Raw genomic sequence first — 15,197 nt, 5'->3', positions numbered from 1 at the left:
ACTGAGTTTGGACACATTCTGAATTTTACATCACTGTATTCTAGCCTAAAACATCTGTATACTGTGTTACTTACCGCAGCTATTATTGTGAAAAATACTTGTTTTGGACACACAGAAGGTATGTAAACAAATTCTCAGCTAGCAAAAATGTTCAATATCATGAACTTGTAGGTCCACCTACCTCATTCCTTAATTTAGTATTTGTGGCTTTTTGGACCTCTAGTTCATCTGAAATATCTGACAGCTGTTCCTGTTTTTCTTCCCTGTAAGATATAATGGTAAGATAACAATATTATATAAAATTTCCTGTAAGAATGTAAGAAAACTCTTAAAGTCTTAAAGAAACCAAGATGTCAATCATTGCTATATTGGAGCATACATCTGCTTGTTGCCTACAATGTTTACTTCACTCCTGAGAGCAAATTTACCACCTTGATGATTCGACTAATATCAGGAGCTGTGGTGGCTCAGTGGTTAGCTTGTTGGACTTGCAACCAAAGTTTGAATCCTACCTTTGGATTTGGCTCAATCAGCTACTGTGGTGTGTCATTGGGCAAGACAATTAACTCCAACTGTCTTGGCACTAAATAACCTATTTTTGGGGCTATTCTGTATAACATCAAACCAAATTAACTAATATCACTGATATAACTAACGATGATGAATCTATTAAGTTGGGTTCAAATTTACAATCAAGTCCATCATCTAAAAATAAATAAGATGTTTATTTCAACATACTGCCTGATGTACAATTGCAAATTGTTTTGGGGATTTTTAAAAAATTAACTTAGTCAAAATTCAGAATATATATTCTTTTTTGAGCAAATGAACAATGAGTTCATTCACATATTTTCTGGAAAATCTTCACACCTGTTTAGTGGAAGCTACAACATTTCTTATTTATTTAAATGGTTATATAAAAAAAATGAAACAAACAGCATTGAAATGTAAGAATATGAATTTAAAATCACACATTTGTTTCCCTAAAATTAATGGTACAAAAATAAGAGCAAGTAAAAACAAAACTACATACATTTTGTCCTGTTTCACACACACCAAAGACAAACTAAACAAAACATACAGCTTCACTACATGCTTATGCTAAACTAAGTAAATCTCTAATTGCAGCAAGTGTCAGGACATGAGGCTATGAAAGCTTAAATTTTACAGTGTAATTTGAAGCCCACTTAACCATCAGACTGATATTATGTTATCATTCGATTGTTAGGACACTCACTGCTTTATCTATTTCTAGCTATCAATTTACCTCCTATACAAATGCACTTTATTTTGACCACCACAACTGTATTAGATTTCAAAGTTAGGAATTAACTAAATATGCAATCTGAACTGATGAATAAATTGTTAAATTCTCTTCCTAGTGCATAAATTATTTGTGTAATCATGGATTTTCTTTGGGGACAGGTCTATGAGGTTCAGATATAATGGAAACTAGCTGATCTATATACTGGTACAAAAGAGGTGTGCATAGGACGCTGATGCCCCCAGTTAGCTTTTGGAAAGATTGTTTAAGTCATGTATATAGTACATATACTTCACAACAAGGGGCATAACTCTGGAAAATGCATTGGCAATAAATAACAGAACAATATGTGCATATTTAACTCATGTCAATAATTTCTACCAAGTTTCAAGGCAATTTTTATCGAAAGCTGTGCAACCACATGTACATACAGGAATTATCAAAGATATTATATACATCTGAAATCAAAAGTGGTGTAACTCTTGAAAAACATGTCAGTGCATGACAAAAAATGATGTCCACATGTCAACCGCTTGTCAAAAATATATGAATTTCAACACAGTCCATTGCAGATTTATATCCCAAGAGCTACATGCCACTAGACTTCAGTGACATCATTAAATGATACAAACTTCAGGGCATTCAAACCTGAAATAAAGTGCCAAGTATCTGTCTTTACAGTTCTTGTACAGTTCAAGAAATATACAAGGAAACTGTATAATTGTTTCACTATTAAATCTGTTTCCTTCCCTATCAATCAAGATTCACAATTGTTATTTAATACTTAAAGAACAAATGGAGCTAAATGCAAAATTGTACTGCTATAGCCTATGGAATTGATGAACAAATTGATGCCTACATCTCCCTTATGCTTAATTGAATCCACCCTGATTTCTGTTTGGTATAAAGGGAATAGTATTCAAAACAACCCCCTGATCACATAACTTAACATTATGAGATACATTAATGCAAAGTTCACTAGAGTTTCACAAATAGTGCTATAAGCTGACTCAAGTTCAACCTGCATACAGTTCGTGCAAGACAAGACTATACCACTAATGAAAATGTAATCAATGTTACTGACCTGCATTTTTTGTTTTATTCAGACATGTAATTAGAACCTCAGAATGTCAATACATTCAAATCTGTGCAATGTGTGCATAGGGATGTAAAGATTTTATAAAAACAGGTGTCATAATAGCTATCCTAACACCCTTATAATACAAACATTTGTACAGAACTTATAAATGCCTGAAACCTTCTTTTGTTTGCAAATAGCATAAAATGTATTTAATCTTGGTAATGTTATCCTACTGTCCACTCTTAATGAACAGTGACCCCAGGTTTATAAATTCACAAATGTGACTGGTGTGATGATACTGTCTCACACACAAATCATAAAATACAAAGCAAACAAGTAACAGTAAATTTGCAAGTAACACTGAGTGGAAATAACCAACAACAATTAAGCTTTTAAGTTTGCATTAAACAACTACACATTGATGTTGACAACCCAACCAGCCTATTCCAAAGACTGCTTTGCTGTTGACAGCCTATTCCAAGGACTGCTTTGCTGTTGATAGCATATGCCAAAGACTGCTCTGCTGCTGACAAACCAACCAGCCTATTCCAAAGACTGCTTTACTTTGCAATGATAATGCTTAAAAACCTGCATGTCAAACTAAACTTTCTATTTGTAAACTGGTGCTGTACACATCAGCATGTATACATATGAAAAGTAACACGACAACAATTAAGCTTTTAAGTTTGCATAAAACAATTACACACTGCTGTTGACAACCCAACCAGTCTATTCCAAAGACTGCTTTGCTGTTGACAGCCTATTCCAAAGACTGCTTTGCTGTTGATAGCCTATGCTAAAGACTGCTTTGCTGTTGACAAACCAACCAGCCTATTCCAAAGACTGCTTTGCTTTGCAATGACAATGCTTAAAAACCTGCATGTTAAACTAAGCTTTTTATTTTGTAAACTGGTGCTGTATACATATGAAAAGTAACATGACTACAAAGCCAACTGTACTTGAGAAACTGACTGTACCAGTGAAGCATAAAAAACTTTGATGTTAATCTTGTGTATGGATGGACAAATGAACAGATATACAAATGGAGGCCAAGGTGATTGCCAAGTTGAGTTTCGACAACCCCAGTCTGAACAAAAATCCATCCTCTTTCCATTACTAGTTACTTTGGTATGAACTTACAGCTCTTGTCTGAGGTGCCTGATTTTAGCTTTGGCATCTGCTATTTCCACTACCAAATGGTGTTTCTCTGGGCTGTCAGGTGGTGTTACAGACATTACTGTGCCTTCTGCTTGAGACTGGAAGTACTCCTTCTCCAAGACCAAATCTGTTATTACCTGCAAAAACATGGTACAATGCATGTCAACTCCATGTTTAACAGTCCTCTATGTACATACTAAAAGGGTAAAGTTCACTTGAAGGATTATTAAAAACAAGTCTCAATGATCCTGACAAGGTCTGAAGTCTTGAAGAAACTTTCAAACAAGTACACTAATGAACATGATAGTCACAATGTCAACAACAAACGTGACACACAGTAACTGAAGATACTTTTCTGATCACTGAAACAGCTATTCAGGAAAACAGTTCATATCTTTTCACAAACAGAATGGTTCAGACAAAGACCAGTGCTCTCTAGGGTCGATAAAAATACAGAATAGCATTTATATTTTTAGAGCGTTCCGATTAGGTCACTATCAGATGACATTCTGCTCATTTTAACTGAAGATGGGCACAACCACCAAAACTGACCATTTTGAACAAGGCACACTGAGGTGTTGCTTCTCCAATATACAACCACCAAAATTGACCATTTTGAACAAGGCACAATGAGGTAAAGTCAACTTATAAATTACAAATATAGACACTAGCAGAAAGCTTGATTTGCGTTCTGATTATGCCTGTATGTTTTGTAACAGTATCTTGAGATTCAGTGAATACAGCATCTTGAGTTGTAACAAGTTCTGCCCATCAGTAACAAGATTACCTCATTTATATGTATGTATCTTGCTTATAACCAAACTCCTGTAAGATCAATATATAAACCTATATTACAAGTTTATTAAGCAAAACCATATAGCCTATAGTGTGGTAACAAGTTTAGCCAATTAAATATAAGATCACATCATTAGTAAGCAAGGATCTTGCTTGACAATGAGCTCATCTGAAAGCCTGATGATAGATGCCTAAATTCCAAGTTTGATCAAAATTGGAACATAAATATGGCTTCCAGAATTGTGAGAAGCTCAATCAATCATGTGCAAGATTGCTTCATTATTATCCATGTATCTTGCTCATTAATGAACAGGTCCAAATCTTGATATATTCAAAGTTTGATCAAAATCAGATCAGAAAAAGGGATTCCAGAGTGGTAATAAAATCAACCAATCAGAGGCAAGATGACCTCAGTAGTTTGTGCTGATCTCACTCAATAACAAACTTGTTCAAGGTCTATATAACATAAATATATATTCCAAGTTTAATACAAATTAGATAAAAAATATACCCCCACCCCATCTCTGTTCCACATGCACAGCCTATAAGATCCATGATCAACTCATTAATATGCATAGATCTAGCTCATTTTTTAAAACTCATCCAAGGTATGGATCATATAAACCTATGTTCCAAGTTTGACTAAAATCAAATGAGAAAAAAAATACGACTTCCAGAGTGGTAACAAGCAAATAATGTTGGATAGAGGATGGAAAATGGACACATGGCCATATCGTTAGATCACTAGGACTTACTTCCAAGTGAACTAAAAAACAAAAATGAAGGCATTTTTCAACATGATAAATGACTTCAAAAGCAATTTTCATCAGCTATTTTGAGGGGAAGAAAATTCAAACTCTATTCTCTGAAGTTATTTTTACTTCATGGTCTTGACTTTTAAGCATGCAGAACTTATAATCTCAAATGATTATGTTAATCATTTTGAAAAACTGTCAGGATTACAATGTCACTGCTGTTTTGTCTTTTACAGTAAAACAAATTTGCATAAGGTCACAGAAGGAACATATTAAACAAAGTAAACAAAATTGTTCTGCATCAAAATTTCAATTTAAACATTCAACTTTAAGTTATGACTTTGACTTAACATTGCAATTTTCTTTTTACTACTGGTGAGATGGCTTTCAATAAAATAAAATCTTCATTGTCATTACATTTATAACAGGTTATTGTGCACTGTTATTCAAAATAGTCGTGCTTTTACAATGCTATGTAAATTAATGGCACATGATATTAAAAAAAACTCACAAAAACCAGGACAAAGCCAGCAATATTCAGGTCTTTACAAATTTTATGAAAGTCAGCTTGCCTAGGAATTTATGTAGTGGAATCTTAAGCTTCCCACAAAATATGACAAGAAAATATTACAAGTTAAATATAAGTTAAAATAAATAGACGAATGTTTCAAGCAAATCACATTTTATCTATCTGACAAATCTAGAACTTTTGTTCTCTTTTTATCATTGTTTGGAACTGAAAACATAGTCGGTAATCAAAGTTATCAAAAAAGATATATGTAAATAGTACATGTTGAAAAATGGGAGGGTTAGAATGTATAGAATAGCAAAGACAAACATATCTGTGTATAAAAACAGGGCTATTAAGTTTGCACAGGATGAAATGGCACCAAGGGTGACTGGTGCCACTGGTGCCTCCAACCTCAAAAAAAAATAATACAGCAAGCTCCCTGAAATTGTGCCCAGAGTTAAAATATATATTTTTTTCCTATTTGTCAACAGTTGCTTTAAATAGTAAAGATTTATATGTCTACACAAGGAAATTGACATTATCTCATGCAAAATAAAGGATAATACAGATCAAAGAACTGTAGTCAGTTATGTAATTGAAGAAGGTGGTTATACACAACATAAAATAAATGTGCTGATATATAAATACATATATATCTACATATCCATACACACACACATGCATAGATACATACATACATAAATACATACATACATACATACAAACATACATACACACACACACACCCACACATTGTGGCAATATTGTGTGTGTGTGTGACTTGGATTTTGCTTTAACAATTTTTCAGTCATACTGCTACAATGTCTGTAGTGTGGCAGTTTATAGTGATGTCTAGCACTGGGACATCATGCCACAGACAAGATTGCAGTGTATAAAAAAAACAGAATATACAAAACATAAAACACTACAAAATGAACTCTCTACCTTTCGGACTTTCCTATGGGCAAATACCTTGCATACTTGAGCTAGCCCATGCCGATTTTGAGCTTGTTTCTAACATTAGGCAAGTGGATTTATAATGCCCTGGACATACATAGTAATTAACAGAAGTAATTCGCAGACACTTACTTCAGCATCATCATCCCTTTCTTTGATGAGGCGAATCAGATGGTTGAACATTTTCTCAGTGTACTGTTCCAGATGGTATGTGGGCTGCTCGATGGGAAACACTGAGGCAGTATCATCTGTGATCTAGATAACAAAACATACAAAGGAATGATGCTGAACTGCCTGAAAAGAATTTCAAGAAATCCAAGGTAAGACTGTTTCTTCTTTACTGCTGAATGTTGACAACATCTTTGATATCCTTGAGCAATAACTTAATTTTCAAGAAGGCCACTGTGGTGGCCATACTGGACATAAGATTGACACCATTTTTATTTAGGACCATCTAGATGGCATACAAATTATTTTGGCGAAGATTTCATGTCAATAAGACCATCCATTGAGGAGGAGGAGCAATAACACCAATTTCAACCTGGCCACCATAGTGGTCATACTGGATGTTAAATTTGCATCATTTTCATTAGCTGAAAACAATATTTTCAACATGGCAGACATATTGGTCATACTAAATAGTTGCAGAATCATTTTAATGGCTTTTTAAACTCATTATTGGCTATATCATGCCAAGGAAATGTGAGCCAATTCTTTTCAAAAATGATTCACTGAAGCAGCAAACCCAGGCTGTCCTGGGTGGGTATTCAACATGTGACCCTTGGATTATGAGTCAGACACTCCAGCAACAGTGACTCCCTTTCAGGAGGAACAGCAATTACAAGATTTTCAAGATGACTGCTTTTGTCAGCAGTTATGTATATTGTATTTAAAAATTTTCCAGAGCTGTAGATGGTCAGGGTCATTTGTAAACATCATATTACATAGCTAACATTTGTCCAGGATTGTAGATAATGATCATTTATAAGCAACATGTTTACATGGAGTTGAGTTCAGGGTGTTGGTTTTCCCCTTGGTAATTTTAGGGTCTGTTTTTTGTCAGGCTGATTCGCTAAAATTTAAGTAAACAGACCTGACCTTGTTTACAAATTTGATGGAAATTCCCAATGGAAATAACATGTCCAGGGCAGTTTCTTGTGTCTTAAGTAATGTGCCAGTCTGAATATTAGGAAGAATTAAACAATTCTTCATTCCTATCTTAATATCAGTCATTTAGCTGTGTTCAGTTATAATTTGAGAGGAATCATTTAAATTATTCATTGGAATTAAAAACTGCACCTTCATCTTTTGGACAAAAACATTTCATTAAGATTATTGTGAATTCATTCAAAGATATTCTGGATTTTATCATTGTGATACATCAAGACTGCAGTCACATCAGCTCATTCAAGGCTTTGGTACATCATCACATTCAAGAACTGGAATTTTTCATTCAGAAAACTGTACTTCTGAACTTGTTATAGAATATTTATGATTAATTGGGATTTAATTCATAATAAGCTTCTTTTAATATTTCATTTTGCATCATAGGGATTGTAAGGAAATAAATTATTTGTTGAATTTTACTAAAATCTGCTTTTTTTCCTTTTACTTAGTTTAAGACCCTCGAGTCATGACACTACCATACTGGCTGTCAGATTTGTACTGTTTTCATTTAGAACCAACCAGACATCATAGGAAGTCTTTAGGTGAAAACCCCTTGTCAATATGACCATCCATCCTTAAGAAATCTGGGTCAGTAGGACCCTTTCTGTTGAAATTTCTTCCAATGCTGTCAATTGTATATATTATGAGAACAAATGTTTCAAGGTTTCTATAGCTTTTCTATCATCTTCCATACCTGCTGGCACATTAGAATCATTTACCCAATATAAGGAAGACCTCTATGCCAGGACACACTGTGTCAAATCCCATTCAGCAGTTTTTACTCTGTGCAAATGTTTATCTACTTTTAGTGATGGATTGATATTATCTGTACAAATTTTAAGGCAATTTAGGCCAGGTTGCTCTGTTTATAGTTTGGTCAAATTCTGTTAAGCAGTTTCTCAGAAAGTTATTTAAATGTTCGTTTTTTAACTTTTAGCAACAGCAGCCATATTTAATGGCAGACTGGCAACATCAGTATAACAAGAGTCTCTTGAAGGAACTGATGCTCTACTAGGCTAAAAATGTTCAAGCAACTGAATATAAGAATATTTCTTCCTTATAACTCATGAATGTTAAATCAACTATGATAATTCTTCACCATATTCAGTATAACTAGCAAATAACAAGATTTACAAAATGGTTGTCATAGTAGCCATATTGGGCATCAGATTGGCACAATTTTCATTTAGGCATAACAACATATCAAAAGAAGTCCTTACAGTAAAATATCATGTTTATATGATAATCCATTCAGGTGAAGTAGCAATAACAAAGTTTTCAAGATTGGCCCATGTGTTGGCAATTTTAGACAACTTATCAGCACCATTTTCATCTAAAACCAACTTGACATCAAAAAAAGTCTTTCAGTGAAAATTCCATGTTGATATGATTATCTATTCAGAAGGAGCAGTAAAAAGAAGATTTTTCAGGATGGCTACCATACCATCAATATTGGAGGTCAGATCAGCACCATTTTTATTTAGGACCAATTAGACAACATATGAAATATTTCAGTGAAAAGCCCATGCTGATATGACCATGATTCAGCAATAATATTTCTAAATGGTCACTGTGGTGGCCATATTGGATCTCAAAAGCAATACCATTTCATTTAGTATCATCTAGACCAGAGGTCTCCAACTCAAATCACCAGAAGAGTGACGAGATAACTAGTACACTGGCCCAGGGCTACATCAATGAAAACTTTTCATACAGTGGAAGCGGCTCTCATATAAAAGGTAGCATGTTGAAATGTTGGAAACAAGAAGTAAACGATGTAACGATCAAATTGTTTTCAAAACTGGCTGGCTGTGAAGAGAAAAATTTGCATTATTAATTATTTTCCAAATTTCAGGTGACACTGCCAGCTGCAGGAAATAACTCCCCTGATCTAGACCATAAGATGAATGTGTGTATGTAAAGATTAAAGGCAATCCTACAAGTAACCTAGGAGGAGAAGCAATAAAAAACTTGTACTAAAAAGATGAAAAATAAAATAAAAGAAAGAAAATTAAACAAGGAATTCGTTCTTGTGAAGAAACTGTCAAAAGGTTTTCCCTTTTTAGTGGTATCTGAAAGTATATCAGCATCAATGGTACAAAACTGATAATCCTCAATGCCAGGATGTGTTCTATTAAATTTGGGTAAAGTGATCTGAGTGATTTTTGAGAGAAATCATTTAAATGTTTTTCTATTTTCAGTGATGATGGATATATCTGATGATGGAAAGGCATTATTTGTACAAATCTGGAAGGTCTTCATGCCAAGGTGTGTTCTATGAGAACTGGTTAAATTCTATTTAGTGGTTTTTGAGAAGAAGTTTTTAATGTTTTTTATTTTATCTGCAGCAGTGGGAGCCATATTTACTGGTGGACTAGTATCATATATAGTGTTCAAAATCCTGCATGCCAGGATGCTTTCCAAAGAGTTTGATCAAATTTTATTCAATGTTGTTTTTCAATGTATTTCTATTTTTCATAATCGTGGCAATATTTCATGGTGGACCAGCATTATGTGTTTAAATCTGAAAGATCTTCATGGCAGCAAGATTTCATTCAAATATGATTAAACTGTGTTTGGCAGTTTGGGAGAAGCCATTTAAAGGTTTTCTATTTTCAATAATGGTGACCATATTTGATGATGGATTGGAATCAGTTGTACACACTTGAAAGTTGTTGTTGTTGTTGTTGTTGTTGTTGTTGTTGTGGGGTTTAACGCCATTTTTCAACACACGATAGGCTATACATGGCGGCCAGTATTAATGGTGGAGGAAGAACCCAGGAAAACCCCGGGAAGAACCACCAACCCACGAGAAGCTACTGGCAAGCTTTCTCACATACCCACATTAGCCGAATCCTAGACTCGAACTCACACAGACAGAGGTGAGATGGCAGTTATCCGTAACGGAAAGCGCTTTAGACCACTCGGCCACTCGGGGCCCCCACTTGAAAGTATGGATACTTTCTGTAAAATATGGTCAAATTCAGCCCACTGGTTTTTGAGAACAATTTGTTTAAATGTTTTGCTACTTTTAATAATGGTGGCCATAGGTGATGGCAGAATGGCATCCTCTATTAAAGATCTTCATGAATGCATGCTTTCCCTCAGGTTTGGTCAAATTTATTCAAGTTTTTAAATAAAACTGTTAAAGGGTTGTTCTATTTTTAGTAATAATAGCCACATCTGTAAGTGGCTTTGCATTATTTGTACAAACTAAAAATGTCATCATACCAGAATGCTATCAAATATGATCAACTTCTATTCAACATTTTTGGAGAAGTCATTTCAAGTTGTTTCTAATTTTAGTAATGGTTGCCATAAACGATGGTGATCAGCAACAGTGGTACAAGCATGACAGCCTCTGTGCCAGGATACTTTCTGTCAAATTTGATCAAATTCCGTTGAGGGGTTCTTGAGAATAAGCCATTTAAAGGTTTTTAGAATTTTTAGCAATGGTTGCCATATTTGATCGTAGCTAAGCAACAACTCTTCTACTTTTAACAGCAGTGGCCACATTTGAAGGTGGATCAGTATCATTTGTACAAAATCAGAAAGCTCATCATGCCATGTTTCTGTGTGTCAAATTCAGTTCAAATGGGTCTGGTGTTTTTTGAGAACGAGCTTCAAACAATTGTTGATGGTTGCATGACTCACAGAGCAAAACACCCTATGGATGCAAGAACATACTGTACCATACTTACAGCCAGGTGAGCTAAAAACAATGAATTTTTATGATTTTAAGTTTGAGATTTTGACAGTTTATCCAGGAGTCCATCAATTTTAGTTTTATAATTGACGCTGATCAAAAGTGTTACTCCATATGGAAAGTTATTTAAGTTCTATCAAGGACTCTATTTATTTATAATGTAATATACAGATATAGTATATCAAGGAATAAATATTTATTTGTCCGCAAACAATACAATTCTGAGAAAGCGGAAACTTGTTAACAGCATCATTAATAGTTTTTAGTCAATGGGTGAGGATTAAAATTTGAATGGAAAATTCCAAAGTGCCTCTCTTTTCTGGAACAAAATATTGCATTTTTTAAATATTACTTTCAGGAAAGTACACAAAGTAAGTTTCAATATAATTTTTGGTGGAATATATTTTAACCTGCATTTTAAAGATTATTCCTGTACTAGTGGTCATCCAAGTTGATTACCTCTTTGATGTACTCCACAATTGCCTGCTGAACCTCTATATCTTGCCCCTTGATCTTGCCAATGAAGTACTCCTTTCTCTCACACTGTACAGCACATCCCAAAATCAGCTTCAAGGCTTTCTTTAATTCTGCATGCCCAGCTTCTGCAAACAAAGAAGTTACACAATTAAGAATTAGATCAACTTGCTCTTCAAAATATCTACCACATAAACATTGTTCTATCGAGTCTTTATGTAGTCATATTTCTTAAGTCTTCTATGAGACTTTGACAATGTTCTTGCATCAATGTAACTGACATTAATCTTCCTGGTATATTATCCTTAACTACTGACATCATGTGTTTGATACTAAGCTGGGGCAGTGAGTATTACCTCCTTGTTTCTTGCTGCAGTTACTGAATGACAACCAATCCAAAGCACCAGTGTTTTTGCTCCATTTCTGTAGAAAGTTGCTATAACATGTACAAAGTTTCATAGTAATCAAATGAAAACAGACTAGTTGCAGCATCATTCTTCACCTAGTTAAAATAACCACTAGCAAGCTAAAATGCCAAAACTGTGACATTTTGGTATGTGCACCGCTGTGATCCACCTTAAACTGAAGGGCTTGTAACATAAAAAGGTTTTATCATACATTACATTCAGCTGCAAGACAAAAGGCATAAACTTTAACAAAACAAATGTGGTAGGACAGTAACAGACCTACCACCTTGAGTGGAATGAAAATCAGGATGCCAAAGAAAGAAAAAAATCAAGATTTGGAGAGAAAAAAGCCAGGATCAGTGTTTACAACCCTATATTTGCAAAAACTTTACAAAGGAACAGACATCTCTGCTGTCTTATGCTATTTCTTTTACATAACATAAAATCTATAATAGTCATATGGTGAAAGTCTTATAATTTTTCCATTTTCATCTATTATGCTGATATTTAGTGTTAATTCAATTAACACACTAAATACCAGCATAAGAGATGAAAATGGAAAATTGATCCATTTTCATGGCATGACTGTAGTGTATTCCTTGCAGAATTTCTGCACAACATTTCCTCTCTTTGCACAGCCAGCTTGATCAAAAGGTAATTTAAAAATTTTATGGCATTTATAAAAATCGAGATTGGGGCAAAAAATCAGGAAATCAGGATTTTCCGATTTTTAAATAAATATTCAAGATGATCCCAAGTAAATCAGGATAAGTGGCAGGTCTGCAGTCCTTTGCTGATGCGTACATTTTCATGTGTTAATCATGGCAATCTGTTGAAAACTTTTGAGACTAGCAATGTTTAGAAAATTCTGTCATATACTTTACCAGGATTAAAGTAATTAAGGACAACAACTCCAAATCTCACAAGCTCAGTGATTTGTTGACATGTGCATACCCAGATGAAGATCAAACAAAATAAGAAGTTTCAATGCTATCCAAATGAAAAATGTGAGACTAGTTGTGTTCAAAAGACTGAGCCACATATGACATTCAGCTGCAAGTTAAAAGGACAACAGCTCTAAAAGCTATGGGACTATCTGTGCTAACAAGATTGTAAGCTGAATGGAGACAATTCATTCAATTAACAGGAGTCCCCTAAAAAGGGACTAATAAAATAATAAAGTAAAATAGAGACAGTCATACATATAATTATATTGTTATAAAGGATATACAAAATAACAATATAAAAAAATAAAAATAAATTATACAATTTTTCTTTCATGCCAATAGATATTGTGCATGGTGACATGAATAGACTCATAAAAGAAACTTATTGGACTCATAAGTTAGATACTTTGTATCCTACTGGCCTTAATACCAATGCACTATATAAAATTGTATATTTTTTTAATTTAATTGATATACTGTATATTCTTTATAACAATATAATTATATGTATGACTGTTTGTCTCTATTTTATTATTTTACTGATTCAGGTTTCATTAGAGACTGATGAATCTTTTAGATCCTGTCGTATATATATATATATATATATATATATATATATATATATATATATATATATATATATATATGTATGTATGTATGTATGTATGTATGTATGTATGTATGTATATATATATATATATATATATATATATATATATATATATATATATATATATATATATATAGAGGTAATGACGTAATTGTTATTTTAAAACAAAAGATGTCATCCATTTCTTTCAAAACATTTCGCGCCTGAAGATGCATAAATGCAAAACTAGTTGCACAGAATTTTCGGCGTTTATGGTTTTTTTTAAATCTCAATTCCAAAAAGGGACTGACACTCTACCAATCTAAAAGAATTCCCAGGAATTCAAGACAAGACCATTTCTTCCTTTTAACCAATGAATGTTGAAATCATCTGTAATATTCTTCAGCAATATCAGGAATTTCAAATTAGCTGCTGTGATGAACATACTGGATGTCAGATTGGTACCATTTTCATTTTGGATTAACAAGTCATCCTAAGTCTTCACCTGGAAATTCCAGTTTTATATGACTTTCCATTTCACAGGAGTAACAATAACTAGATTTTCAAGATGGCTGCAATGGTGGCCATACTGGAGATATATATTGGCACAATTTCTATTTAGGACCACATAGACGTTATCGGTCAAAGCTTTGGATGTCAGATCATAACCATTTTCATTTACAACCAAGCATTGTTGTTGTTGTTTTAGGGTTTAATGCCATTTTTCACCACACGATAGGCTATACATGGCGGCCAGTATTAATGGTGGAGGAAGAACCCGGGAAAGAACCACCAACCCTTGAGAAGCTACTGGCAAGTTTTCTCACATACCCACATTGGCCGAATCCGAGACTCGAACCCACGCAGACAGCGGTGAGATGGCAGTGATCCGTAACGGAGAGCGCTTTAGACCACTCGGAGCCCCCTTACAACAGACATCTTAGGAATTCTTTCAGTGAAAACCTCATATGGAAATGACCATTCATTCAGGATTAGTAATAGCAATATTTTCAGATGGCCACTGTGGTGGCTATATTGGATGTGGAAGTGGTGCTATTTGAATTCTGGACTAACTAGACATCATGGGAAGTCTTCAGGTGAAAATCATAGGTTTATACGACCAACCATTCAAAAGAAGTAGCAATAACATGATTTTCAAGCTGGCTGCTGTGGTGGCCATATCAAACATCAGATTGGCACCATTTACATAACAGGACCAACTAGACATCATAAGTCTGCTAATTAAAGCCCAATGTTGATATGACCATCCATTCCAGTACAATAAGATTTTCAAAAAGGCCACCATGTGGACATCACATCTGCGCCATTTTCATTTAGGACCAACCAGGCATCACAATAAGTCTTCTGTTCAAAACCCTTTATCAA

At 34.1% G+C, this 15,197-nt stretch overlaps 1 protein-coding gene across 5 annotated transcripts in view; it reads right to left on the bottom strand.

Moving 5' to 3' along the window:
- LOC149808247 (girdin-like) overlaps positions 1-15,197 on the bottom strand; it is a 192,340-nt gene that overhangs the window by 100,095 nt on the left and 77,048 nt on the right. For all 5 annotated transcript variants that reach the window (XM_089975398.1, XM_089975403.1, XM_089975410.1 and 2 more), the window contains exons 5-8: positions 11,854-11,996; positions 6,654-6,776; positions 3,486-3,640; positions 182-263 (exon numbers count right to left, since the gene is read on the bottom strand). In XM_089975398.1, the coding sequence (XP_089831524.1) occupies positions 182-263; positions 3,486-3,640; positions 6,654-6,776; positions 11,854-11,996 (503 nt within the window). The remainder of the gene's footprint in view (positions 1-181; positions 264-3,485; positions 3,641-6,653; positions 6,777-11,853; positions 11,997-15,197) is intronic.

Source organism: Sinohyriopsis cumingii, chromosome 1 (assembly GCF_028554795.1).
Source record: "Sinohyriopsis cumingii isolate HCF-2022 chromosome 1, ASM2855479v2, whole genome shotgun sequence".
Lineage (NCBI taxonomy): Eukaryota > Metazoa > Mollusca > Bivalvia > Unionida > Unionidae > Sinohyriopsis > Sinohyriopsis cumingii.
The sequence above is the reverse complement of the archived record's forward strand: the minus strand, read 5'-3'. Positions and strand labels throughout refer to the sequence as shown.